At 43.9% G+C, this 27,606-nt stretch overlaps 3 gene segments (V, D, J or C); all 3 read left to right on the plus strand.

Moving 5' to 3' along the window:
- Nucleotides 1-301: 301 nt before the first annotated feature.
- LOC122739519 lies at nucleotides 302-4,709 on the plus strand. The segment is given in 3 exon segments: nucleotides 302-360; nucleotides 595-1,020; nucleotides 4,546-4,709. Coding segments are annotated over 3 exon segments (642 nt in total).
- Nucleotides 4,710-14,761: 10,052 nt separating this feature from the next.
- Nucleotides 14,762-15,489, plus strand: LOC122739520. The segment is given in 2 exon segments: nucleotides 14,762-14,841; nucleotides 15,158-15,489. Coding segments are annotated over 2 exon segments (381 nt in total).
- A 4,531-nt stretch (nucleotides 15,490-20,020) lies between these two features.
- Nucleotides 20,021-20,817, plus strand: LOC122739521. The segment is given in 2 exon segments: nucleotides 20,021-20,072; nucleotides 20,306-20,817. Coding segments are annotated over 2 exon segments (564 nt in total).
- Nucleotides 20,818-27,606: the final 6,789 nt, after the last annotated feature.

The raw sequence follows: 27,606 nt of genomic DNA on the forward strand, positions 1-27,606 counted from the left end.
CACTATCCATTGCACCTCCTAGCTGCCCCATGAAACAGCCTGAAGCTAAAACAAACAAGCAAAATCCAAGTAAGGATGGGAGGGAATAACAGTAGCAAACATCACAAAAGGTCCCAGAAGCAAGGACATCTTCAGGGCACCAAGATCTCAGGACCTTCCCCTGAGCTGGAGTCAGTCACTTCTGCTCCAAGAGCCCCCACACCCCCAGCTGCTTTGCCTAAAGAGATCCTCAAGGGGCGGGCCTGCAGACGCAGGGGCATAAACTAGGCATGGGGGTAGAGCAGCCACAGGGCAGGAGACACTGCACCATGGAGTCCCTGTCCCAGCTTCTCTGTGGGCTCCTGATGCTCCTGGTCCCAGGTGAGAACAAGGGACAACACAACAGGCAGACGGGCAATTTTTCATAAGATGAGAGAATTCAAAGGAGCTTAGAGTCTCTGGGGACATGAGCCAATACAGGGCAAGGGGGAATGTGGATTCCTCGGAGGTCAGTGGGGTTGGCAGGGCCAGGCTGTCTGGGGACCAAGTGTCCAAATGGAAAGAGACTCTGTTCTGTTTATTTCCTGTTGGTTGATCATTAATTCCTGCTTTTAGGTTCCAGGGGAGAAATTGTGCTGACTCAGTCTCCAGCCTCAGTGTCTGTGACCCCAGGAGAGAGAGTCACCATCAGCTGCAAGGCCAGTCAGAGTCTCAAACACAGTGATGGAAACACTTATCTCAGCTGGTTCCAACAGAAACCTGGGCAGTCTCCTCGGGGCCTCATATACTATGTTTCCACCCTGTACTCAGGAGTCCCGGCCAGGTTCAGTGGCAGTGGGGCTGAGAAGGACTTCACCCTCACCATCAGCAGTGTGGAGGCTGAAGATGGGGCCTCTTATTACTGTTTTCAAGAATCTTTTTCTCCTCCCACAGTGCTACAGCCCCGAACAAAAACCTCCCCAGCCCAGGCTGGCTGCTCAGGGAGGCTCAGCTGTCTCCTCTGCTTCTGCTCCTGCAGCAACTGCTGGGCTGCCTGCTCAGGTGCAGGGTCTCTGGGGCTGGACTGGGGGAAAGGGACTCAGGGCTCAGGGGAGAGGCCATGGACTGAGAGCTCTGTCCCCTGGGTGCTCTTGTTCCTCCCCAGCCATGAGCTGTATGTATAGTCAGGGGATGAACCAGCCCCTCCTAGCCTGGGCCACCCTACTGTACCCTGGGCCTGAGGCACTTTCCCATTTGTATTTCCTCTATCTTCCCACTGACCAAGAAACAAAGAAGAAATTTGTAATCCAGGGCAAGTGCTTTATCCACTGCGCCACCTTGCTGCCCCAGCATGTGTGCTTCTAACACTATTCTCATGCCCGCAAGCCCAATTTCATAAGACTCTCTACATGGGTTCATCTGTTCGTACACTCAACATATTGGTTATATATTATCATATATAATATATGTTATATATATATTTCTATATTCCTCAACATGGTGAGACTATGAGATTTATGTGGATTTATTTTATAACCTGTAACTTTGCTAAAGTTGTTAATTGCTTCAAGTAATTTTTTAGTTGATTCTCTAGTCCAATTCATTCTAAGTGGGAGATGTAACCCCACCAATACTTCCTGATCATCCTAATCAAGTCCTGGGCCATTAATAAGTGGTGTGAGTGACACAGAGACAGGACCTCAGGTGGGGGGACCTTGAGACAGGAGGATCTGGAGCCCATTCCCCTTCTCAAGGACAGAGATTTATCTTTCAACCTTATTATTTTTTTTTTTTAGTGAGGCAATTGGGGTTAAGTGACTTGCCCAGGGTCACACAGCTAGTAAGTGTTAAGTGTCTGAAGCTGGATATGAACTCAGGTCCTTCTGACTCCAGGGCCGGTGCTCTATCCACTGTGCCGCCTAGCTGCCCCCAACCTTATTTTTTTCTAAGCTGCCTATTCCCTTTCCTTTGTCCTCCCTGCCTGGGCTCCAGGGGTCTCTGTGATCTAATAAGCCTGGCAATTATAACTCAGGTCCTTCATATTCCAAATCCAAAGCTCAAACTGTTGCACCATCTGATGTGTTAAAGGCTAAAATTCTAGCTAGTCTGTCTAAAATATCCCTTCGTGGTCGCCAATAAATTATAAGCTTTAGCAAGAGTTAGGCTTTTAAGCATTTATTAAGGAGAATAAGAATTTGGTAAAGAGAGAAAGAAAGGCCTACATTCATCTATATATTAAAGGGAGAGCGCATTCCTAGCTCCCCTCTCTGCCAGAGTCCCCAGGAAAGAGTGAGAGTCAGAGCACCAGGCCCCCCCTTCTTCCTCCCACAAGCAAACGTCACTTCCTGATGCCAAAGAAAAGACGCATGGTCTGGCCCTCAGAGACCTTCACCTCATGGGCGGAGCTCTTCTATAGTAAGTCTCCAGCAGGTGGCGTCATTCCAATCATTACAGATGGCAGATAGAGTGCCAGGCCTGGAGTCAGAAAGACATCTTCATCAGTTCAAATCTGGCCTGAGACACTTATTAGCTGTGTGATCCTGGGCAAGTCACTTAACCTTGCTTTTCTCAGTTCTTCATCTGTATAATGAACTGGAGAAGGAAATGGCAAATCATCCCATTGTCTTTATCAAGAAAACCCCAAGAAGGGATCATGAAGAGTTGGACATGACTGAATAACAACAAAAAATATATCTGGGGCAGCTAGGTGGCGCAGTGGATAGAGCACCGGCCTTGGAGTCAGGAGTACCTGAGTTAAAATCCGGCCTCAGAAACTTAACACACACTTATTAGCTGTGTGACCCTGGGCAAGTCACTTAACTCCAATTGCCTCACTAAAAATATATATCTATATATATATCTATATATATGTATACATATATGCTGTTGAAAGAATGCTTTATTATATTGTTTGGAAAACTTATTTTAATGCTGCTTAAATCTACCTAAAGACTGTTTATACCCAGGTGTCATCCTGACCCTATAACACTCTTTTTTTTTTTTGGGTGGGGCAATGAGGGTTAAGTGACTTGCCCAGGGCCACACAGCTAGTAAGTGTCTGAGGCCAGATTTGAACTCAGATCCTCCTGAATCCAGGGCTGGTGCTTTATCCACTCTGCCACCTAGCTGCCCCCCTATAACACTCTTAAAATGCCTGAAATGACTACAAAGAATTTTGGGTTCCCCCACATCCTGAATCCATCCAAAATATCCACCCAAGCTTGTGTTTTGTGTTCCCTTCATGTGATTCATGTGTGACTCATTATAAAATCCTGATAAAATCCTTGATAAAAGCCTATATAAACCTTCCAGAATCTTCAGAGAAGGAGCCATACTTCCTGTCTGGCTCATTCTCTTCTACCAAATGACAATAATTTCTGTCTAAAATGGTTTCAGGTTTTGGGGTTTGTTTCCATTAACAACAATATATATGTACACACATATCTATATGCAAAAATAATTTTATAATTCCCACTGTCTTATTTTCTACTAGCATTGTTGGTGGTACAAAGGATAGAGTTTTGAATTTAGAGTCAGAAGGACCCAAGTTCAAATCCTGCCTCAGTTACAGGCTGTGTGACTGTTAAAAGATTTGGCCTCATAGTCTTAAGCTTACTATGAGAGTTTCTTTTTGAGGGAGGCTACAGCTTATAGAAACTATGTTATAAGTTTTGGCCTGATAGTTCTGAGGCCATCATGACAGTCTTCCCTTAAGGCATGCTATGAACTTATAGAACATACTCACATAAAAATACTGACAAAACCATTTTTTGTAGGTTAGTATAGCTGTGTCCCCTCAATATTTCTTTTTGTCTACCACTGGCTTATCTCTGATAACAAACTGCCAAAATAAGATTTTTCTCTGAACCCCCGATATGCAAAATTGGCCAGCTCCAAGGAGGCCATCCAAGATCATAATATAAGAAGGGCACTTTGGAGCATCTTCTTTCCAGAAGAAGTACCCCCTCCTCTCCTGATGGAGCACCCCCTGCCTGGTGAATGATCCAGTGTCTCTGTGCTCCCCAATGCAATGCAGCCCTCATGTGAATTATATTCTTTTAGTGTTTATGCCTGAGTTGTATGTTAGGTCTCCTTTCTCTCTCTCCTTTTCCTCTTCTTCCCCATTGTTTGCAATAAAACTTTGCATTTAATTGGCTCCCATTGTTTTACATGTTATTTGCAGCACCTTAACTTATTAAGGGATTGTTAGTTGACCCACGGACCTTTCCTTAGACATAAATTGGGACAGAGACTTAACTTATTGACAATTGTAGCTACTTTGGAAGAGTGGGGGCATTATGAGCCTAGTTGTAGAAAGCAAGGGTTAATAGGGGAATCCTAAATCTTCCCAGGAGGGACTCCCTTATACCTGAGGATGGTCACTAAACAATTGGTGCTTTAAGGAGGGTCAAAACAGTGGCCCATGGCAAGTCTCAACCCTTTCTCAGTCTCAGTTTCCTTTTCTGGAAAATAGGAATAACAGCAACTACATCACAGGGTCAAAGAAGTTAACATAAATTACTTCGCAAACCAAAAAGGGCCATATAAATGTTAGCTCTTATTACTGCCCCTGGACACTTTAATTAGGTCTGCGTCTCATGGGGCTGGGCCGGCCAGGCCTCCAGGTACGCCGTCCCGGGAGCGCGGAGGCTCCCCAGGAGTCCAGGGTCACAGTCGCCTTCAGGACTGCTGCTGCTGCTGCGCGGGGATCCCCGCCGTCAGGGTCGGGCCGCCTAGGCTTTCCTCGGTGACCTTGGATGAGTCACTTCTTCCTGGGCCTCAGTTTCCTCCACTGGAGAGAGAGGGGGTGGGACTGGGTGGCCTCTGGGGCTCCTTCCAGCTCTCTAGGTCTACTCTTAATATATAATTGGATGTCAAGTTAATAGATTTAGAGCTGGGATGGACCTGAGGGACCATCTAGCCTAAGACTTTTTTTTTTTTGGTGAGGCAATTGGGGTTAAGTTACCTGCTCAGGGTCACGCAGCTAGTATGTGTTAAGTGTAGATGAGTTGCCATTTTCATAAATCCTTCAGGATTATATTGGATCATTGCCTTGCTGAAAATAACCACATGCTTCCCAGTAGATCATCTTACACTATTGCTATTATTTTGTATACAGTACATTTCACTCTGCTTCAGTTCATGTAGGTCTTTCCAGGCTTTTCTGATAGCATCCTGTTCATCATAACCTGAATAAAGTACCTTAAACTTGACAAAGAATTTTCTTCATATTAGCCCAGCAAAGTAGGTACCATACGCTTTGCCATTATAATCAATTATCATAACTATTTCCCTCCATCCTATTCCCTTTCCATGATATTTATTCTATTTTCTATCTTCTTTTAAATTATTCCTCCTCAAAAGTGTTTTACTTCTGACTGTCCCCGCCTCTACTCTGCACTCCCTTTTTTTCACCCTTCCTTCCTTATCCTCTTCCCTTCAAACTTTCCTGTAGGGTTAAATAGATTACTCCTCTCAACTGGGTGTGAATGTTATTCCCTCCATGAGCCCTCTCTGATGAGTTTAAGGTCTTTGAGCTAATTCTGTGTTCCAAATTTTCTTCCTCCTTCCCTCTTCAACCCTCCCTATGAAATCAAGCAATTCAATATGTCACACATATGCAGTTATGCAGAACATCTTTACCTTCCTCAAAAGTGTTTTGCTTTTTACTGATCTCTTCCCCAATCTGCCCTTCCCTCCTTCCCCTCTCCCCCCCCCTTATCTCCACCCCCTCCCTCAGGGCAAAAATATCTTACTATACCTACTTGAGTATGTATGTTAGTTCTTCTTTGAGCCAATTCTGATGATATTATGGTTCACTCACTCCCCAATTCCTTCCTCCTCTTCCCCTCCCCTCCATAAGCTTTTTTTCTTGTTTCCTTCCTGTGAACAACCTCTCCCCAGACCATCTCTCCCCTTCCCCTTCCCCCAGTCTATTTCTCCTACACCTCAACCCTATTTTAAAGATGTCATCATGGGTTAATTAGGTGGCACAGTGGACAATGCACCAGCCCTGGACCCAGGAAGCCCCAAGCCCAAATCTGGCCCCAGACATAAGACACCCCAGAAAGAACAAAACACAACATCCCTTCGTATTCAGTTCAGACCTGTGTCTTCTGTTAAATCCTTACTGAGATAGTTCTTATGAGTTTGAAGTTTTATCTTCCCATGTAGGAATATAAATAGTTTGATCTTTTAATATCCCTCATGAAGTCTTTTTCCTGTTTATCTTTTTATGTTTCTCCAGGGTCTTGTATTTGAAAGTCAAATTTTCTATTCAGTTCAGGTCTTTTCTTAACAAATGCCTGAAAGTCTTTCTCATTGAAATTCCATTTTTTCCTCTGAAAGATGATGCTTAGTTTTGCTGGGTATGTGATTCTTGGCTGTAGTCCCAGTTCCTTTGCCCTCTGGAATATCATATTCCATGCCCTCCAGTCCTTAATGTAGAAGATGCTAAATCTTGCTTTATCCTTATTGGAGCTCCACAGTATTTGAATTCCTTTTTTCTAGCTGCTTGCAATATTTTCTCCTTGACCTGGGAGTTCTGGAATTTGGCTATAATATTCCTGGAGGTTTTCCTTTTGGGATCTCTTTAAGGAGGTGATCGGTAGATTCTTTCAATTTCTATTTTAGCTTCTGCTTCTAGAATATCAGGGCAATTTTTCCTCACAATCTCTTGGAGGATGGTGTTTAAGCTCTTGTTTTGGTCATGGTTTTCAGGTAGTCCAATGATTTTCAAATTATCTCTCCTAGATTTATTTTCCAGGTCAGCTGTTTTTCCAAGGAGATATTTCACATTGCCCTCTATTTTTTCATTCAATTGGATTTGCTTTACTGTGTCTTGGTTTCTCCTAAGGTCATTAGCTTGCATTTGTTCCATCCTAATTCTTAGGCAGTTATTTTCATCAGACAGTTTTTTAAATCTCCTTTTCCACTTGGCTTTTCAGACTGTTGACTTTTTTCTCATGACTCTCCTGCATCGCTCTCATTTCCCTTTTCATTCTTTCCTCCCTTTCTCTACATCTTCTTTCTATTTCTCCTACTTTCTCTTCAAAGTCCCTTTTGAGAGCTTCCATGGCCTGAGACCAGTTCATATTTTTATTGGAAGCTTTGGAAGTTGGAGCTTTGACCCTGTTATTATCTTCTTCTTCTGAGGTTGTATTGTGGTCTACCTTTCCCCCAAAGAAGTTTTCGGTGGTCTTCTGCTTTCTCTGCCTACTCATCCTGGCTTACTATTTCTTGGCTTTTTACTCCTTCTTAAAGTGTAGTGCTGCTTCCAGGACACACTGTTCATGCTACAGTGTGGCCCAGGGGGTGATTGGGCTTCTTCTCATCCTGCATGGCTTGTGAGTAATCATGGCCGCTTTCTCTTTGACCCGGAAACACAAGTCTGATTGAACTCTAATTCTCTATGGTCAGAAACTTGGCGTGCTTTTGCAACTCCCCTACTGGGCCACCACCACTCGATTCAGCCCACTGGTTCAGACCCAGGGTGCTTTGCCCCAACTCCAGTAGATACTGCCTCCACTTCACCCCGGCCTACTGCCGAACCTCCTCACCAGTCTGTAATCGGAGCCTCAGAAGCTGCTGGTGCTGAAGACTCTGACATGCGCTGGAAGCAGTGTCTCTGGCTGGGTCCGGACTGTGTGCTGAGCTGCTCAGCCTGATCAGTAGGTGATTGGAACTGCCCTCTTTTGCAGAGAAATAGTCTTATTCTGTTCTTATGTGCATTAGGCTGTTCTGGGTTTTGATTTTTTACCGCATTATTTGGGTGTGAGTGGATGGGTTTATCTGGAGCTTGTGGGAGTCACAGCCTCTCCTCTGCCATCTTGGCTCTGTCCCCCCCCCCGCCCCCAAGACTCATTTAAAAAATGGGCAGGAACTAGCAGAGCCAAATTTCAAGTCTAAGTTGTTCTTGTTAAGCCATTTCAGTCATATCTGACTTATTGTGACCCCATTTCAGGTTTTCTTGGCAAAGATACTTTGGAGTGGTTTGCCATTTCCTTCCCCAGCTCATTTTACAGATGAAGAAACTGAGGCAAACAGGATTATGACTTGCCTAGTCACACAGGTAGTAAATGTCTGAGGCCAGATTTGAACCTAGGATGATGTTTTTCTGACTCCAGACCCAGCACTCTATCCACTCTGCCACCTAGCTGCCCCTCAAAGTACAAGTTATTTGACTTTAAATCCTACCTTCCTTCTACTGAACAATTCTGCTTCCTGGGATCATTGCCAGTCATCTGACCTAGGTCTTGCCATTGGACTCCAATGACTCCAGAAGAGAGAGTGAGGCTGGTGATTGGCACAGGTCTGCTTCACTTAAATCTAATTTACTTTCAACTCATGACATCATCCTCTTGATGTTATTTGTACTCTTTAAGAATGAAGGATGAACAGCAATCTATGAGTAGTAGTAGCTGCCCCCCTGGGCACCCAACTGGCCAGTTAAAGTTGGGCAATACTGCTATTTTTCCTTCTCTTTCTCCCCCTCCCCCTCCTCCTCCTTTTCCTCCTTTTTCCTCTTCCTCTCTCTTCTCCTCTTCCCATTTTGCCCCCTCCTCTTTTTCCCTCCTCCCCCTTTCTCTTCTTCACGCTCTATCCATGCTGAGGAGTCATATCCTTACATGTAGGTGCTCTGTCCAAATGATTACTTATACATCACAAGGTATCATGGGATTTGGGGGCTAGATGTTTTCTTCCCTACTTATTTATTTTATCACCCCCCCAAAACTGGGACAATTAACTCTTTTGTATTATATAGTTTTCATTTATGATTTCTTCAAATACAGCTCTGGACACATGAGGTCAAAGAGCATCGTTAATTTTTTCCATAGGAGTTAAAAGATTGGAAATTATGCTTAGGGAGTTTTATTTAGCATTTCAAGATCATGGTGTTTGTATAGTTCTGTGACATAAAGAGGTCTATAGTATAAGCATGTTGTCAAATTAAAGAGGTTCCAGACTTGTGTGATCAAGTTGTTAGAGGGCCAGCCACGTGAATATTTGGACCTTTGAGGATGATGGCAGGGGAAGAAACAAATAGAAAGGTTAGTAATGTCTGAAAGGACTTGAGAGTAGATGAGAGTGAAGGATGGGATGAAAGTCATTGGTAAAAATAGTCACATTGAGTTAGCTACAGAAGCATGGTCTGGGCTGGGTTTTGGAGAGTGAGGGCCAAGACGACCCCCTCCTTCTGGCCCTTTGAGTCTTGAGGAAGTGGGAGGAGGACTTTTGTAGAGAGTTGGGTAGGATAAGATTTACTCAAGGAAATGTGAGGCTTAAGTTAAATCTTGGAGGTAAAGTATGAGGGGACTAGGGAAAATAGAATAGAATAGAATAGAATAGAATAGAATAGAATAGAATAGAATGGAAGAGAGAGAGAGAGAGAGAGAGAGAGAGAGAGAGAGAGAGAGAGAGAGAGAGAGAGAGAGAGAGATCTTCAAAGGGTGCAGTGGACTGAATGAAGTAGAAGGGCAAACCAGGTTGGAATGGGCCTTGCAAATGTAGGGCCTTGGCTCAATTGTCTGACATGAATAAAGATAGGAGAGGCAAGTAATAACAGGGACATGCAGCTTGTATTTAACAGCAGTGAGTATACTGGAGAAGCATAATGGAGTGGCACATATACACTAGAAGAAGGTGATACTCTAGTCAACAGAGATTAGATAGAGGAACTTGATTATCTAACAGGTCCCCAAATTTTGATGGAATATAGAACGGTGGCATTTTGGACTTGTACAGGAGCTCAACCTTAGACCTCAAAGTGTTCTGTTGATGTTCTTAGCATAGTGTCTGGCACATAGTAGGGGCTTGTTAAATATTTATTGAATGAATAAATGTTGCCCTTATGAGTGAATCTTCAAGGCAGGGAGGAGGACTCTGTTAGCACATCTGAAATAAGAGGCATATTCTGGGACCCATGAACAATGGGTAGCTGTGTCTGGTTCTAAGATGGCAAAATCAGAAAAGTAGTTGATTCCACTGGTATACTTCCTTTCCAGTTAATAACACTAGAATACAATCCCCATCCTCATTCCCCAACATTTACCACCTGTCAAGTCAGTAACAACTCCAAAGGTATGTCCTACACATGGAGAGACCCTGAGAACACTTCTTTCATACAATGATCTAAGAACCTCACTGATGTGAGATGGTATCATAACTTCACTGTCTAAATATTAAAGACAGGTGGATCATAGAATTTAGAACCAAGGGAAACCTCAGTTCCTTGTACCTCCCACTTCCTTAAGACTCAAAAGGCCAGAGGAGGAGTTGCCTTGTCTCTTGTTCTCCGAAAACCATCCCAGACCATGCTTCAATGTAACCATTTGTATCATTTGATCTTCATTCCATCCTTTGCTATTATTTACTGACCTCCAGCTTACTCTCCCAATATTATCTATTTACTCTAGACATTATTAGGCTTTCTCTTTATTGTCTTCCTTGCCATCATTCTCAAGATCATCAGTACAATCTCCTCATTTTATAGATGAGCAAGCTGAAGTTTCTTTTATGGTTAACAGTAATGAAACTGACAGTTGTTATGTGGATAATTCACAAAATGCTTCCTTTAGAAATCCTTCCATGAAGTCACTCCAAATTTTTGTCCAATTTTCATCTCTATTTGACATTTCAGGAAACTGAATTTCAGCAAGAAATACATTAATTTTTTTTAAATTTAGAATTTTCCCCAAGTTACATGTAAAAAACACAAATTTTGTCACATTGATTTTTTTTTTTTTGCGGGGTCACACAGCTAGTGTGTCAAGTGTCTGAGGCTGGATTTGAACTCAGGTCCTCCTGAATCCAAGGCTAGTGCTTTGTCCATTTTACCACCTAGCTGTCCCCCACATTGATTTTTTAAAACTTTGTGTTCCAAATTTTCTTCCTTCCTCCCTCTTCAACCCTCCCTAAGAAATCAAGCAATTCAGTATGTCATACATGTGCAGTCATGCAAAACATCTTCACATTAGTCAGATTGTGAAAGAAAATAGAAAAAATAACTTTAGAAAGAAGAAGAAATAAAATTATACTTCAATCTATATTCAGATATCATCAGTTCTTTCTCTGTAGATGGACTGCATTTTTCATAAGTCCTTCTGATAGCATCCTGCTCATCATTTCTTTCACAGTTACTACCCCTAACTGTATTACCATCCATCCTATTCCCTCTCCTTGATATTTACTCTGTTTTCTATCTTCTTTCACCCTATCCCTTCTCAAAAGTGTTTTGCTTTTTACTTCCCCCTCCCCCACTCTGCCCTCCCTTCCTTTGCCTCTCCTCCCCTTATCCCCTTCCCCTCCCACTTTCCCTCAGGGCAAAATATATTACTATACTCATTTGAATGTGTATGTTATTCCCTATTTGATGCAATTCTGAGGAGAGTAAGGATCATTCATTCCCCTGGTCCTTCCCCATCTTCCCCTCCACTCCATAAGCTTTATCTTGATTCTTTTATGTGAAATACTTTACTACTTTCCAACTCTCCCTTTCCCTTTCTTCCAGTGCATTCCTCTTACCCATTAGCTTTATTTTAAAGATGTCATCATGGGTCAGCTGGGTGACACAGTGGACAAAGCACCAACCCTGGATGCAGGAGGCCCTGAGTCCAAATCTGGCCCCAGACACAAGCCACCCCACCCTGCCTGCCCTATAAAAGACAAGGATAAGCAAAAAATAAATGCTTTACAGATATCATCCCTTCATATTCAATTGAGACCTGTGCCCTCTGTCTAAGTATATTCCTTTCAGCTGCCCTAATACTGAGAAAGTTCTTATGAGTTAGAAGTATCATCTTCCCTTGTAGGAATGCAAACAGTTTAACCTTTTAATATCCCTCTTGATTTCTTTTTCCTGGTTACCTTTTTATGCTTCTCTAGGGTCTCATATTTGAAGGTCAAATTTTCTATTCAGTACAGGTCTTTTCATCATGAATGCCTGAAAGTCTTCTTTTTTCATTGAAGTCCCATTTTTTTCCTCTGAAAGATTATACTGAGTTTTGATGGGTAGATGATTTTTGGTTGTAATCCCAGTTCCTTTTCCCTCTGGAATATCATATTTCATGCCCTCTGGTCCTTTAAGGTAGAAGCTGCTAGATCTTGTGTTATCCTGACTGTAACTCCACAATATTTGAATTTCTTTTTTCTAGCTGCTTGCAATATTTTCTCCTTGACCTGAGATCTTTGGAATTTGGCTATAATATTGCTGGAAGTTTTCCTTTTGGGATCTCTTTCTGGAGGTGATCAGTGGATTCTTTTAATTTCTCTTTTACCTTCTGCTTCTAGAATATCAGGGCAATTTTCCCTGACAATTTCTCGGAAGATGATGTCTTAGCTCTTATTTTGATCCTGGTTTTCAGGTAATCCAATGATTTTTTGGGGGGGCGAGGGGCAATGGGGGTTAAGTAACTTGCCTAGAGTCACACAGCTAGTAAGTGTCAAGTGTCTGAGGTCAGATTTGAACTCAGGTCCTCCTGACTCCAGGGCTGGCGCTTTATCCACTGTGCCACCTAGCTGCCCCTAGTCCAATGATTTTCAAATTATCTCTCCTGGATCTATTTTCTAGGTCACCTGTTTTTCGAAGGAGATATTTCGTATTGTACTCTATTTTTTTATTCATTTCGATTTGCTTTATTGTGTCTTGATTTCTCATAAATCATTAGCTTTTATTTCCTCTATCCTAATTATTAAGCAATAATTTTTTTCATAGAGTTTATGTATCTCCTTTTCCATTTGGCCAATTTGGTTTTTCAAGCTGTTGACTTTTTTTTTATGACCCTCCTGCATCACTCTCATTTCTCTTTCCATTTTTTCTTCTATCTCTCTAAGTTTTCCCTCTACCACTCTTACTTTTTCTTCAAAGTCCTTTTTGAGTGCTTTTATGGCCTGAGACCAATTCATATTTTTCTTGGAAGCTTTGGATGTAGGAGCTTTGAATTTGTTATTATTTTTTTTGAGGGTGTATTTTGATCTGCCTTGCCACCAAAGAAGCTTTCAATGGTCTGCTGCTTTCTCTGCCTGCTCATCTTGACTTCCTATTTCTTAGCTTTTAATTCCTTCTTCTTCTTCTTTTTTTTTTTGGTTGGGTAATGAGAGTTATGTGACTTGCCCAGGGTCACACAGCTAGTAAGTATCTGAGGTCTGATTTTGAATTCCAAATCATATATAGATAAATTGATACCTCTGTCAATATATTTCAGAGAACCAGGTAGTGTGGGCATAGATTCAGGAAGACCTGAGTTCAAATCCTACCTCAGACATTTACTAGCTGTGAAACCTGGACCATGTCACTTCACCTGTCACTGTCTCAGTTTCCTCATCTACAAAATGGTAATAGTATCCCCAGGGAGGGCTATTAGCTAATAGTTATTATAAAGATAAAATTATAAAATTATAGAGATAAAATAAAAGATAAAAAGTAATTATAAAGATAAAATGAGATAAAATTTTAATGCACTTTGCAAACCTGAAAACACTCAATAAATGCTAGATATATAATAATAGCTTTTATTATCATCATCATCATCTTCATCACACCCTCCCTTAGACTATGAACACCTTTGGAGCCTAGAGTATTTCTGCTTTCCCTAGCACTTAAAATTTTGTTTTTCCATAGGTTAATAAGTGATTTTTCAAATGATGGTGACTGAATGTGATCAAAGTATACTTTTTCATTTTTTATTTTTCTTGTTGCTTTTTATCTAACTATGTCTTCTTTCATAACATGACTGACTTGGAAATATGTTTTACCTGACTGCACATGGATAGCATATACCAAATTTCTTGCCTTATTGATGAGGGAGAAGAAGGAAGAAGAAAATTTGAAAATCAAAATTAAAAAGAAACAGGTTAAATTATTTAAAAATGTAATTGTAAAAAATAAAATATTTTCAAAAATGGTAAGTGGTTTTTCATGAATTCATTCTTTGTTGGTTGATTAGGGAGAGGAGACACTGGAGGCAGGTGGATCAAACAGGGGGCACTTACAATCCCTCAGGACAGAAGAGATTAGCCAGAAGTGAATAACTCCTTGTGTCAGTCTCTGAGCCAGTCACCCTCATCTTCACAGCTTCACAATGGGCACAGATTCATCCAGATTCACGGTCATAGCCATGATATGGGAAGGATCAGAGTATGGGTCCTCACTTTTAGTGTATGCCTGGAATGGGAAAATTGGGTCAAGGGAAGACACAAAATTTTCCTCAAAAATACTCAAAACAACTACAGTAATCTCATATAGTGACTGACAAATCTCATTCATCCAGGAACGAGACTTTACTAGGCTTTCCCAGGGGCCCAGGCTAAGATCTGTCCAGTGTCAGCCAGCCCATCCTCTCTGTCTCCTCGAGTTCACACCTTCTCCAGCAGGGGGGCAGTAGAGGGGTAGTTACCTGATCAGAAGCAGGTGAGGCACCTCCAGGGCCTACAAGCTGTGAGCTCCTGCCATCTCTGACCCTTGCCCAGGACTGGGAGCTCTCTCCTGGTTATGGGGGATCTAGTCCTGGGGCACAGAGAGAAGCCTCCCCTCATTCATCCACAACCAGCTCCAACCATTCCCATGTCAGACACTAAACAGGAGCCTGTCTTTGCATTTGAAGTCACACATTTGAGGACAGAGAGGAGGGAGGCCCCTCCCCCAGAGTCAGGCTCAGCCAGGGTGACTCAGGGTGACTCACAGGGTCCTGAGAGGAGGCTCAGAGCAGACCTGGGGCTCTTTTGCATATGGAGCCCAGGGGCCTGCAGGGAGCCCTGCTTAGGGTACAAAAGCTTCCTCCCTCCTTGCTGCCCCTCAGGGCTCTGAGTGCTCTCTCTGCAGGTGTCTGAAGGCCAGGATGGTCTCCCCATGGCAGCTCCTCTGGCTGCTGGTGCTCTGGGCTCAGGGTAAGACCCAGCAGGGCAGGGAAGGGGTGAGGAGGGCACAGGTTTTCAGGGATTAAAGATATGATGACCCCTTGATGTAGTGGGTGAGGAAGCTTAGACACAACACAGGCAGGTGGGGGCTGAGGAGCATGGCAAGGGATCAGATTACAAACATTTTGAAGTTAGGGAAAGACGATTTATGTCTAACATTGAGAGGAAATACATCTACTTATCAGTCCTTTGGGATTTCAGGTTCTCCACAGAATTGCCTTGTTCCTACCCTTTGACTTGAAGATTCACACATTTCTGTCTTCCTCTAATTTTTCTGGTTTCCTAGATTCCCAAGGAGCCATTGTGCTGACCCAGTCTCCAGCCTCCTTGTCTGGATCTTCAGGAGAGAGAGTCACCATCAGCTGCAAGGCCAGTCAGAGTGTAACAAATAGTTTTGGTATTAGCTTCTTAAATTGGTACCAGCAGAAACCTGGCCAAGTCCCCAGGCTCCTCATCTACAATGCTAACAGGCTGGAATCTGGAATGCCTGCCCGGTTCAGTGGCAGTGGGTCTAGGACAGATTTCACTCTCACCATCAGCAGCTTGGAGCCTGAGGATGCTGGAGATTATTACTGTCAGCAGGGTTATAACTTACCTCCCACAGTCCTTCAGGCCTGAACAAAAACCTCCCCAGGCTGCTCAGGGGATTCAGCTCAGAGCAGCAGCTACTTCCTCTCTGGTCCCCAGGGCAGAGCAGCCCCTGCTCTCTGGGCAGGCTCACATCTCCCAGGGCTTCCCCAAGCCCTGTCTGTCACATGCCCTGTCCCTAGGCAGAGGGGAGGCAGCACAGCCCCCTGGGAAACAAGTAGGGAAATGCAAATGGGGGAAATGCTGACATTTGGAGTCCGCTTGAGATCTTTCCCCCCACCTAAAGTGTTTCTCTTGTTGGGAGCATAAGTTCATGTCGAGGGGGCTTTGCTTCAGTTCTTTATAGCAATGATTTGTTTGTTTCCATGTTTGTTGCTGTGGTTCACTCACATCAGACTCTTCATGGCCCCTTTGGGTTTCCTTGGCAAAGATCCCAGGATGACTGACATTTCCTTCTCCAGCTTGTTTTACAGATGAGGAAACTGAGGCCAACAGGGGTAAGTGACTTCCCCAGGGTCTCAGAGCTAGTAAGGTTAGATTTGAACTCATCAACATGAGTCTTTCTGATTCCAGGCCCAGGGCTCCACCAGTGGGTACCACCTGGCTGCTATCATATAGACTCGATTCCTTTTTCTCCAGCCCTGGACACCCTGGTCTCACAGGCCTGGGTTTCTTGTGACCTGGGCCTGGCCAAGAGCCAAGGTGAATGCCCCACCTCACCCAGCCATCCCTCAGTCAGGGACTCATCCCTTCCTGCATCTGGAGGACAATGTTATTATTGATTGACTTGGGCTACTGTGTGCCCCTGTGTGGGTTAGAGCGTTCCCCCCCCCCCCAGGCACTTGGGAGTTCCTAGGAGAGCAGGTGGCAGGGTCACACCCATTCTCCTGGCCACCTCTGCTAGGTATGTCTCACTCTATTCTCTACCCTAAGGGATCTCTTGATGGTATGAAGGCCCATTTCCTCATTCCCTCCTCATTTTGAGGATAGACTTTTCTGGAAAATCTGGATCCCTGCCATCCCTCAGGTGTCACTTGTTCATCTCCTCAAAGCTCTAGAACCCCAGGAATTGGTGTGCCAATCCTCTCCATTCAAAGGATACCTTTGTGTCTCCTTCAGGGTGCCCTGATGCCTCAGATAGGTGGACTAGACTGACCCCTGAGTGAATGTTGCTTGGTAGGTAGTGTGGATGACTGGACCCTCCTCCACAGGAGGTACTTCTCCAACATAACCATGAGTTCTGGGTTGAAAAAAAGAATGAGGGGAGGGCTAGGGTGCTGCTACCAGCTGGGCTCCTGTGTCTGTCCTCTTCTTGGTATTTCTTTTCATCCAGTCATTGTTGGCAACGTGTTGCAGCATGTTTACACCTGTGATGTATTGATCTATTGCCTTTGGGTCACCTAGAATTGTATTGGAGCAGATTTCAACTCTAATAATCTGTTGAAATGTATGTAGTGAATGATCTCTTGCTAATTAACAACCCTCCTCAACTTCCTTTCCTTAGCCTTAGGTTGAATGACCACTTATAGGGGGTGTTGAAGAGGGGATTTTCATCCTCTTCTGGATTGGAATCCTTCCCCTTTCTGATTCCTTCCAACTCTGAGATTCTGTAAATACCAAGGATTTACCTAGTTTGGGGAATACAGTAGCCACTGCCTAAATACAGCCCTGGCTTCGAAGAAATGTGGTTTTTTGTTTTGTTTTGTTTTTTAATCCCAGCAATGCTTCCTATTCAGCAGGTTATTCCTTTACCTGGAATTTGGAGAGGCATGGACAAATATTGCACACAATCAGAAGGCATGGAAGGGTGGTGTGTCACATTGATAGAAGGAGCAACAACATCAGTGACATAACTTTGGTTAAATGGAGAAGGGGAAACTTTCTCTGTTTTTCTTCAAGCAGTGTCTGGTCCTTCCACAGCCCTGTCCAGAAAGGGATTCTGAGCCTCAACAGCCAAGACCTTGAGGACACAGCACAGAGACACTCCTGTCTAGTGCCCTCAAGCTCAACTTAAAACAAACAAACAAACAAACAAACAAACAAACAAACAAAAACAACAACAAACCAGCATATTCCCCAGTGACTGATACTTGTCTCTTTTATGGAACACTCACTTTAGCTCAGAATGGGGACTCTTTATACCTCCCTGTTTAATCTCTGGTAGCTAACCCGCACCCAATCACAGTTGGCTCTTTTGTACTCTCCTAAAAATATCCTGTCACGAACCTCAGAGACTAGGGTTCTTCATTGCCTTGATTCTAAAATTTTCTTCGGAAATATCTGCATGTATAAACTTAATGTGGCCAGAAAAGTGAAGGTTTGGGCACTTTTACTTATGAATAATCCCTAAGACTACACTCTTTTTTCCCTCTGAGTAGTTGCCTAGTGATTCACATTGAGGTTTCCATGCCATTAAGCATCCCCTCCCCCATCCACTGTCCTAAGGACTGTCTATCCTGTTTGACTTGGAATCTCCTTGGGAGCCCAGACCCTTCTGGCCTTTTCAATCTCACTCTTTACTCTTTTCCAAGTACTTTGTGGTCCCAAGAACATGGCCTTGCTCTTCCTCAAACACAACCTTCCACCTTTCACTTCTGGACCTTTTTTCCTGGCAGTCTTCCATTGGTAGAAAGTTCTCCCTTCCTCACCTCCAACTGTGTTCTCTGGACTATTTTAAGAGTAAAATCAAAATCTACTTTCTCCAAGAGGATTTTTCTGTTATTCCCCTTCCTCAACACCCACTTCCTGCCTTCCTAATTACCTTCGCATACACTGTCTCTACCTTGTAGTTTCCTATTTACTTACAAGATGTCTTTCCCATAAAAATCTATGCTCCTTGAGAGCAGGGACTATATTTTAGCCTTTCTTTGTATTCCCTGTGCAGGGTATCTTGCAAGGCCCAGTATAAGAGCTTAATGAATGTTTGTGGATGACTTCCTTCCTTCCTTCCTTCCTTCCTTCCTTCCTTCCTTCCTTCCTTCCTTCCTTCCTTCCTTCCTTCCTTCCTTCCTTTCTTTCTTTCTTTCTTTCCTTCTTTCTTTCTTTTTCAGGTAAAGGGCTATATGGAAATTTCTAGTAAAACCCATCTCATTAAATTGGGCCCAGTACTCCAGCCTTTGGACAGATTTTTAGATTCCATCCCCATCCTCCTCCTCTTCCTCCTCTTCCTCCTGCTCCTCCTCCTCTTCCTTCTTGTCCTCCTTCTCCTTCTCCTTCTCCTTCTCCTCCTCCTTCTTCTCCCCCTCCCTCTCCTCCTCCTCCTCCTCCTCCTCCTCCTCCTCTTCTTCTTCTTCTTCTTCTTCTTCTTCTTCTTCTTCTTCTTCTTCTTCTTCTTCTTCTTCTTCTTCTTCTTCTTCTTCTTCTTCTTCTTCACGGGGCAATGAGGATCAAGTGACTTGCCCAGGGTCACACAGCAAGTAAGTGTCAAGGGTCTGAGACTGGATTTGAACTCAAGTCCTTCTGAATCCAGGGCTGGTGCTTTATCCATTGTGCCCCCTAGCTGTCTCCCCCCCATCCTTCTACTTGTAAAATAATTCCCCAAACAATTTCCCTGCATACTTCATCTGTCGGTAAAGAATGATTGGGGGGATAAAAGGTACAAATTACCTTGAGCTCCTCAGAGCTCCTTTTCTGGGGTCAGATTCCCACTACCCAGGTTCTTTCCCCCTTGGCTGCCCAAATGCCTTCAGGGAAGAGTGCAGTCAGTTCTGCCTTTCCTCAGCCAGACTCTTCCTCATCTAAATTACTTTCCCTTCTGCCTTCCACAATGCCATTACCTGAGGAAAGCTGATTTCTTCAGGAAGTGGGGGTGGAAAAGAAACCTGGTTCCCCTAAACCCTAACAAGCAATAAAACCATGGCAGGCCTTTCATTTTTGGAGGCTCCATACTAAGCCCCCAAAAGATCATTAATTAGTGGGATAGCAGGCTATGTGTTGGAGTCAAGAGCAGAATGTCAGTAGCTTCAGATCTTTCCTGACTCCAGGTCCTGACCTTTTGTCACCAGGCAACATTGCCACTCATTCAATCCCTCTGGCCTTTTAAAACCATTTTTCTTGTTGTTCAGTTATGTCCAACTCTTCATGACCTCATCTGGGATTTTCTTGGCAGGTACTGGAGTGGTTGTCATTTCCTTCTCATTTTACAGATGAAAAGACTGAGGCAAACAGGGTTAAGTGATTTTCCCTGCTTCACACAGCTAGTATCTGTCCAAGGCAGGATTTGAAGTCAGAAAGATGAGTCCTATTAGCCCCAGGCTCAGCACTCTATCCACTATACCTCCTAGCTGCCCCATGAAACCATAAAACTGACTAAAACTAAAATAAACTTAGCACAGATGGGCATAGCAAGAGCACACATAAAATAAGTCCCAGAAGCAGGGACATCTTCAGGGCACCAACGTCTCAGGACCTTCCCCTGAGTTGGACCAGTCACTTTTGTTCCTGGAATGCCCACACTGCCAGCTGTTTTGCATAAAGAGATCCCCAAAGGGTGGGTCTGCAGACTCAGGGACATAATCTAAGGCCGGGGGCACAGCAGCCACAGGGTAAGAGACACTTCACCATGGAGTCACTGTCCCAGCTTCTCTGTGGGCTCCTGATGCTCTTGGTCCCAGGTGAGAACAGGGGACAACACAGTAGGTAGATGGTGCATTTTTCCTAAAATGAGAGAATTCACAGGAGCTTAGAGTCTCTGGGGCCATGAGTCAATACAATGCAAGGGGGAACATGGATTCCTATGAGGTTTGCTGGATTGGCAGAGCCAGGCTTGTCTGTAGGACCTAAATCCCAATGGAAGGAGACTGTTCTGTTTATTTCCTGTTGGTTGATTATTAATTCCTGCTTTTAGGTTCCAGGGGGGAAATTGTGCTGACTCAGTCTCCAGCCTCAGTGTCTGTGACCCCAGGAGAGAGAGTCACCATCAGCTGCATGGCCAGTCAGAGTGTCAAAGATAGCAGTGGAAACACTTATCTCTACTGGGTGCAACAGAAACCTGGACAGTCTCCTCGGGACCTCATTTACAGAGTTTCCAACCTGCACTCCGGAGTCCCTGCCAGGCTCAGTGTCAGTGGTGCTGAGAAGGACTTCACCCTCACCATCAGCAGTGTGGAGGCTGAAGATGGGGCCTATTATTACTGTTTTCAAGAATCTTTTTCTCCTTTCACAGTGCTACAGCCCCGAACAAAAACCTCCCCAGCCCAGGCTGGCTGCTCAGAGAGGCTCAGCTGTCTCCTCTGCTTCTGCTCCTGCAGCAGCTGCTGGGCTGCCTGCTCAGGTGCAGGGTCTCTGGGGCTGGACTGGGGGAAAGGGACTCAGGGCTCAGGGGAGAGGCCAGTAACTGAGAGCTCTTGCTCCTCTTAGACATGAGCTGTGTGTAAAGAACCAGCATCTCTCAGACTGGGCCACCTACTCTAACCTGGGCCTGAGGCACTCTCCTGTTCATATATTCATCTGATTCCACCGAGGGAGAAACAAAGCAGAAACCAGTCATCCCTGGCCAGAGGTGCATTCTCTCCTTTCTTCCTCAATCCATATCCATTGAAAGTACTGACACTTTGACCCAAGAGCCCAAGAAGACCAAGTATCTAAGGATACCAATGGGCCAAGCTTAAATTTCATATCCTGTGCCTATTTTCTCTTATCATGTTTTTAAATCAGATTTTTATCTGACTTTTTATCCATTCATGCCAGGGGCCAATAAAGGGATCTCTCAAGAGTCTCCTCTGCCCTCCTCCCTCCCCTCCTGGCACCCCCCCCCCCTTCTAAGGCAGACTTCAATTCCTACAAATGGGACCCATGGAGGGGACAAGTGATTGGTGCCAGAAGCCTGCCCACTCTGCTCAGAGTGAGAGGGTGATTGCTCAGATTTATAACTACCCTCCCCACCTTATTTGAGTCCTTTCCAACCAAATGCCAATTCTCCAGAGACCATACAGAGTACATATTAAATGGACCCTTTTATCCAAGCTGATAGTAAACAGAAAACAGAATACTGGTACAGACTTGAATATATCCCACAATACACAGAGTGAATGAACTTTCCTACTCAGAATGAAATACCTCTATTGGACTTAGAGAGCATCCCAGATATCACCAAAGAAATTCCTCAAAGTCTCTAGTCTAGGATGCTTGGGATAAAGATACAACTGAGGTGCTGCCTCCTCCACATGTTGGCTCCTTCACAGACTCTCTCTCTCTCCCTTCAGGGAATGCTCCATGGAGAGAATTAGGAGCTACCTTTCATGTGGAAACTGGAAGCCTGAAGACTAGGCTCACTCTGCTGCCAACTCTACCCCTCACACAGGCATGGGACATTGAGTATGTCAACATATAAATATAGACATAAATCTATAACATGTAATATTATAATATATAACATATATAATAATATCTAACCAGTATGTTGAGTGTATCAACATATCAACCCATGAGGAGAGTCTTATGAAACTGTTCTCAAGGACATGTGAGTAATGTTAGAAGCACACATGCTCCTTTACTGACACTGCAAGTGAGTCCTGCCTGCCTTTTCTCCAGCTAGATTCTTGCAACAACACCCAAGCCACACAGATACTCATTGACAAGCAGGTGCCCAAACCCACCACTCAGCTCCTTTCCCATCTGTCCTCACACTCTTCAATCACTAGGCTATTAATCCTATCTGGGGAGATTCCAGTTAATTCTAAATAGGAGACATAACCCCAGCAATACCTCCTGGTCACCCTCATCGAGTCCTGGTCAATTAATAAGTGGTGTGAGTGACACAGAGACAGGACCTGAGGTGGGGACCTTGAGACAGGAGGATCTGGAGCCCATTCCCCTTCTCAAGGATGAGGTTTATCCCTCAATATTCCCTTCTCTAAGCTGCCTATTCCCTCTCCTTCATCCTCCCTTCCTGGGCTCCAGGTGTCTCTGTGATCTAATAAGCCTGGCCATTGGATCCCAAAGTGAGATGTGGATCTGGAGAGAGGACTGCCTCACACAGGGCCCATAAGGACCTGTCCTGGGAATTACTAATGGCAGATCCTATTTACAAGGGAAATGAATTGTTCCAGGACTGCCAGACTGGGAAAGGCCAGAAAAAGTAGGTAAAGATCAAGGAGCTAAACATGGACAAGAGACCATCTATTGGTCATCTCTGCAATTGGCACCTTCATTGTATCAAGCTCCTCCAGCTGTGATGAAGGGGCTTGAGTAGCTCAGTGAAACCATGAGCTTTACTGTGCAGGGCTATGAATAGCAAACAGGCCACAGTGGAGAGTTCTGATAAAAGGAGATTCCCTGGGGAAGGAAATACAAGCCTCTCCAGAATCTTTACCAAGGAAATCTCATGGACAGTTTTAAACTGATGAAAGATATGATACTGGGGCAGCTAGGTGGCACAGTGGATAGAGCACCGGCCCTGGAGTCAGGAGGACCTGAGTTCAAATGTGACCTCAGACACTTAACACTTACTAACTGTGTGATCCTGGGCAAGTCACTTAACCCCAATTGCCTCACCAAAAAAAAAAAAAAAGAAGAAAAGAAAGATATGACACCAGGGGATGAGTCCTTTGGGGTGGAGAGTGTCCAACATGCTACTAGGGAAGAGTAGTTCCACAAGGAATAAAGCAACTAGGCGAACACCAAAAAGAAGCTCAGCTATGGATGTATCTGATGACAAGGAAAGTCAGATGCTGTAAAGATCAGTCTTGCAAAGGAACCTGGAATATCAAATCTATAAACCAAGATAAGTTGGATGTGGTTAAACAGGAGATGGAAAGGTTGAACATCACCATCTCTAATCTCAGTAAACTAAAATAGATGTGAATGGGTGAATTCAGGTGATCATTATATATTATCCACTTATCTATCTCTATCTATCATCTCTCTATTATCTATCCATATTTATCTCTATAATCTATTCATATTTATCTCTTACCTCTATCTATCTATCTATCTATCTATCTATCTATCTATCTATCTATCTATCTATCTATCTATCTATCTATCTATCTATCACTGTGGAAAAGAATGCCTTAGAGGACATGGAGCCACCCTTATGGTCAATAAAAGGGTGAGAAAAGCAATACTGGAGTAGAATCTCAAAAATGACAGGTGATAGCTATTAAAATCCAAGGCCAACCTTTCATCTATGCTCCCACTACAGATGACAAAGAGGCCAAAGTTGATTTGTTCTATGAATAGTTACAGCATCTTTTAGAAATAACATTTAAAAAGACATCACATTCATCATAGGGGATTGGAATTCTAAAGTAGGAAAAGAAAATATTATTGGAAGAACAGGACATTTGTGCTTGTAGTACAAAATGAACCAGGTGAGGGTAATACAGTTCTGTCATGAAAACTTGCTGGTCATAGGAAACACTTTTTTTTTTCAACAACCCAAGAAGGGACTCTACACATGGACGTAACCAGATGGTCAATATAGAAATCAGAATGGCTATATACTGTATAGTCAAGGGTGGAGAAGCTTGATGTAGTCAGTTAAAACAAGTTGTGGAGCAGGCTGTGGCTCAGATCATGAACTTCTTATTGTAAAAGTCAGGCTTGAAGAAAGAGGGAAAACCAGATGATAAGTTGTTTGTCCCTTGTCCTCAAAGAGCACCATAACACTGGGATGATATCATGACTTTCAGCGAGGGTGGTCTGTGCAAAGTCACCAACCCTACTTTCTCCTCCAGAGCCATCTGGGTCCAGTGGCAAGATATACATCAGAACAAATGGAAATGGCCCCAGACAGTTAAAGCAATTGGGTTTAAGTGAATTGCCCAGGGTCACACAGCTAGCAAGTGTCTGAGATCAGATTTGAACTCAGGTTCTCCCAACTTCAGGATCAGTATTCTATCCATTGTACAACCTAGCTACCCTAGAGTAATGGGTATTGTGATGAATGAAAAGTTCAAGAGACATAATTTCTGGGTCACCATGAATCATTTTATTTGTCATGGGTCACAAATAATTAATAAAAGGATGGTCATTTGGATTTCTGTAGTGACCTAGACCTGTAGTGAATATTGATGACCTCTGAATGTTTAAAAAAACTTTGGAAAAGGGGGTATGCCTGAGGGTGGAAATCAACTCCACTGGTTAACAATCAATGAGGGATTGTATATATTATTGAGGGCATGGGGGAAAAGGTCCTCTGCTCTTCCTGCAGAGACCAAATCATGAGACTCAGCCACCTCTAGCAATCTGGGCAAAAGAATCCATGGCCACCCAGATCCCAATTGTTAGTTACCCTCTTCCTAAAGAATTTAGGTCACCCAAAATTCTAATGGAAGGTCCCAAGGACAGAAAGAACTTATTTCCTAAGGGAAAATCTTTTTTAGACTGAATTCTGTTTGTAAGGACTCCTAGTTGGGTGGAGTCCTACCGGGATTGAAAAGTATGTACCCAGAGGATTTGGGCAATCTCATCTATCAGGAATTTTCTTCAGGTGCTGGCTGAATAACCATCCAGGGGCCTGATTTCTGAATGAGGAAAGACAAAAGGGAAAATCTTCATCTCAGTGAATAATTGGTTATTAATAGAAGACAGAAATAGTCATTTCTTTCACCTTGGAGTCTTAAACATCTGGATCTGAACCCTCCTTTTCCCTGAACCTTAATAACCATATAACTTTTCAAAGCCTCCATTTTCTCCACCATAAGGTGGGCCTAATAGTAAATAGCACCCACCTTCCCAGGATTGTTGTGAGGGTCAAAATTTACAAATTATACATTCCTGTATATATTTGAGTTATTGCATTACTCCTTTGCTTATCTGACCTGGTTAGCTCATATCCACTGGAACAATGAATGGCTGGACCTTAACCACCATATAGGTGATTTCTTAGGTCCCTGGTCTAGCTATAACAATCCATGCTGCTGGACCTTGAGAAAGGATGAGGAATTGCTATCACTCCTCCATCTGACTAAAAGAGGGCACCATTGCTCTTCTCCTAGTCACACACTACTCAGCTCCTTGGTCCCAGACCTGGAATCTCCTGAAGCCTTTGGTGGGCTGATGGAATTAATCCCTGAGCCCAGGATCAGAAGTCTCCTTGTGCTACAAGATGTCAGAGTGAATCCTATTAGCAAAAGTACCATGGACAGTTCACAGCCTTTAGTCGGAATGGAGTTTTGGTGTGCTCAGCAATTCTTGGAATAAGGGTGGCAATGGATAAGAGTTAGACGTTGTTTTCTTTGGCAAGGACATCTGTTGTAAGGGAGATGATTGTAGCAATATTCTAATCAGTTCCATGCAATTCAAAAGCACTTATTGAGTGCCAACTGTATATTTAACACCAAGATAGGTGCCTGAAGAGTCCATTTTATCAGATCAACCAAACTGGACTAAACTTGAGGAATTCCCTCACTCATTTGCAATGGCTTAGGCAGGTTCTAGGGGAACCCATGCCTGGACATGGCCTCAGACTTCCAGCATCAACTCTAAAAGAGACTCCAAAGTATACCAACCACTGGTGGGCACAGATCCTTAGGGGAGGATCTCAAAGCCCCTTCTGGATTCCAATCACTTTTATTTCTGTTCTTGGACACCCCATATTCTGATAAAAAATTTCTAGCTCTAGTTGCTAAAGGCAACTTTAGCTGTTTTTCAGATATGAGGAAGGAGGGTAAATCTAGCTTGAGAATCTGTGGACTAAGCCTTCAGGCCAAGAATGCAGCCAGGGGGAGGGAGAATAGAACCGGCTTCAGAGAGGGCAGAATGAGAACATGACAACAATTCACGCCCAGACTCCAGCTTCCTAAATCTGATGGCCACACTCAGTCCTTCTCCACTGGCGGACTTGGAAGTAGGCCATGGCCTGGCTCTGGTCACTTGACATCAGTAAAGCTCCTTGAACCCTGGGCTTTCCTGGATCACAGTCCTCCTTACCCTCTTCAGGCAGAACTGTTTCCCCTGACCCCTCAGCTCTTAGCTCATGACCCAGGCCCGCAGTCCTCTGTCTCCTTGTGTACCACTCCCCCAAAGGCAGGGTCCCCATCTCATCAGAAGTTGTAGTCATAAGTTAACAAACACATCAAAGTAAAGAACAATAAGCACCTATTATGTACAAAAAAATGGGGATTCATGGACCATAGAGTTTTCCTGCCCTTGTGGAATTTTTTTTTTGTGGGGCAATGGGGGTTAAGTGACTTGCCCAGGGTCACACAGCAAGTAAGTGTCAAGTTTCTGAGGCTGGATTTGAACTCAGGAACTCCTGAATCCAGGGCCGGTGCTTTATCCACTGCGCCACCTAGCCGCCCCCTGCCCTTGTGGAATTTAACATTCAATTGGGAGAAGGCAACTGGTGTCTAGAGAGGAATTTCAAGAGGGAAAGAAGACATACATGGGAGGAGCAACGGAGGCCTCCCTAGTGGAAAGGAACCCGAACTGTGCTCCAAAGGAAGCTGGGGATCCTGCCTGGTGGAGGTGGGTGGGGGGTCTGCATGGCCCTCTGAGGGAGGGAGCCCCCTGTGCAGGGCCTGGAAATACACGAGGGAAGCCTGTGTGCAGAAAGAGCCAGCATGCTGGTTATACTAGAACAGAAGGGATACAGAGCTGGGTGGTATGACATGATCCTGGGAAGAGAGGAGGGAGCCGTACTGTGGAGAATGTGAGATGCCAGGTTGGGGACTTTGTGTTTTATTCTAGAATGAATAGGAAGGCAGTGGAGATTTTTGAGTAAGAAAGTGATATGATCACATTGATTTCAGGAAGATTATTTTGGCACCTTTGTGGTGTGTGGAAGAGGGAAATTGCAACAGTTTCTATTGATCTGGTGCTTTAGGGTAATAAAGTTTCTTCTGTACCTTAGTTCTTCTGATCCATATATAGATCCTATGGGCTCAGTCATGCATTAGAGAAAGGGTGAGATCGGATACTTTCATCAAGTCCTTCCAACGCAGAGATTCCTTGATTCAACATAGATTTTATTTTTCACCATTTTGGCAACTCAGAGAGGTTTAGTAATGTGATCAAAGTCACACAGCTAATAAGTGGTAGAACTGACACTTAGTCGGGCCAACCTCCAAAGCTGACAGTCTTCCCCAAAATGCCTTGCCAGGCTGAGGACCATCTTTCCACAAGCGGCCTAATGGATCCTCAGCCCTCCCTCTTCTCTCTCTGTCCTTGTTTTCTCTTCCAGTATAGGTAGGTAGCAACTTG

This window comes from Dromiciops gliroides, chromosome 2, assembly GCF_019393635.1.
Source record: "Dromiciops gliroides isolate mDroGli1 chromosome 2, mDroGli1.pri, whole genome shotgun sequence".
Classification (NCBI taxonomy): domain Eukaryota; kingdom Metazoa; phylum Chordata; class Mammalia; order Microbiotheria; family Microbiotheriidae; genus Dromiciops; species Dromiciops gliroides.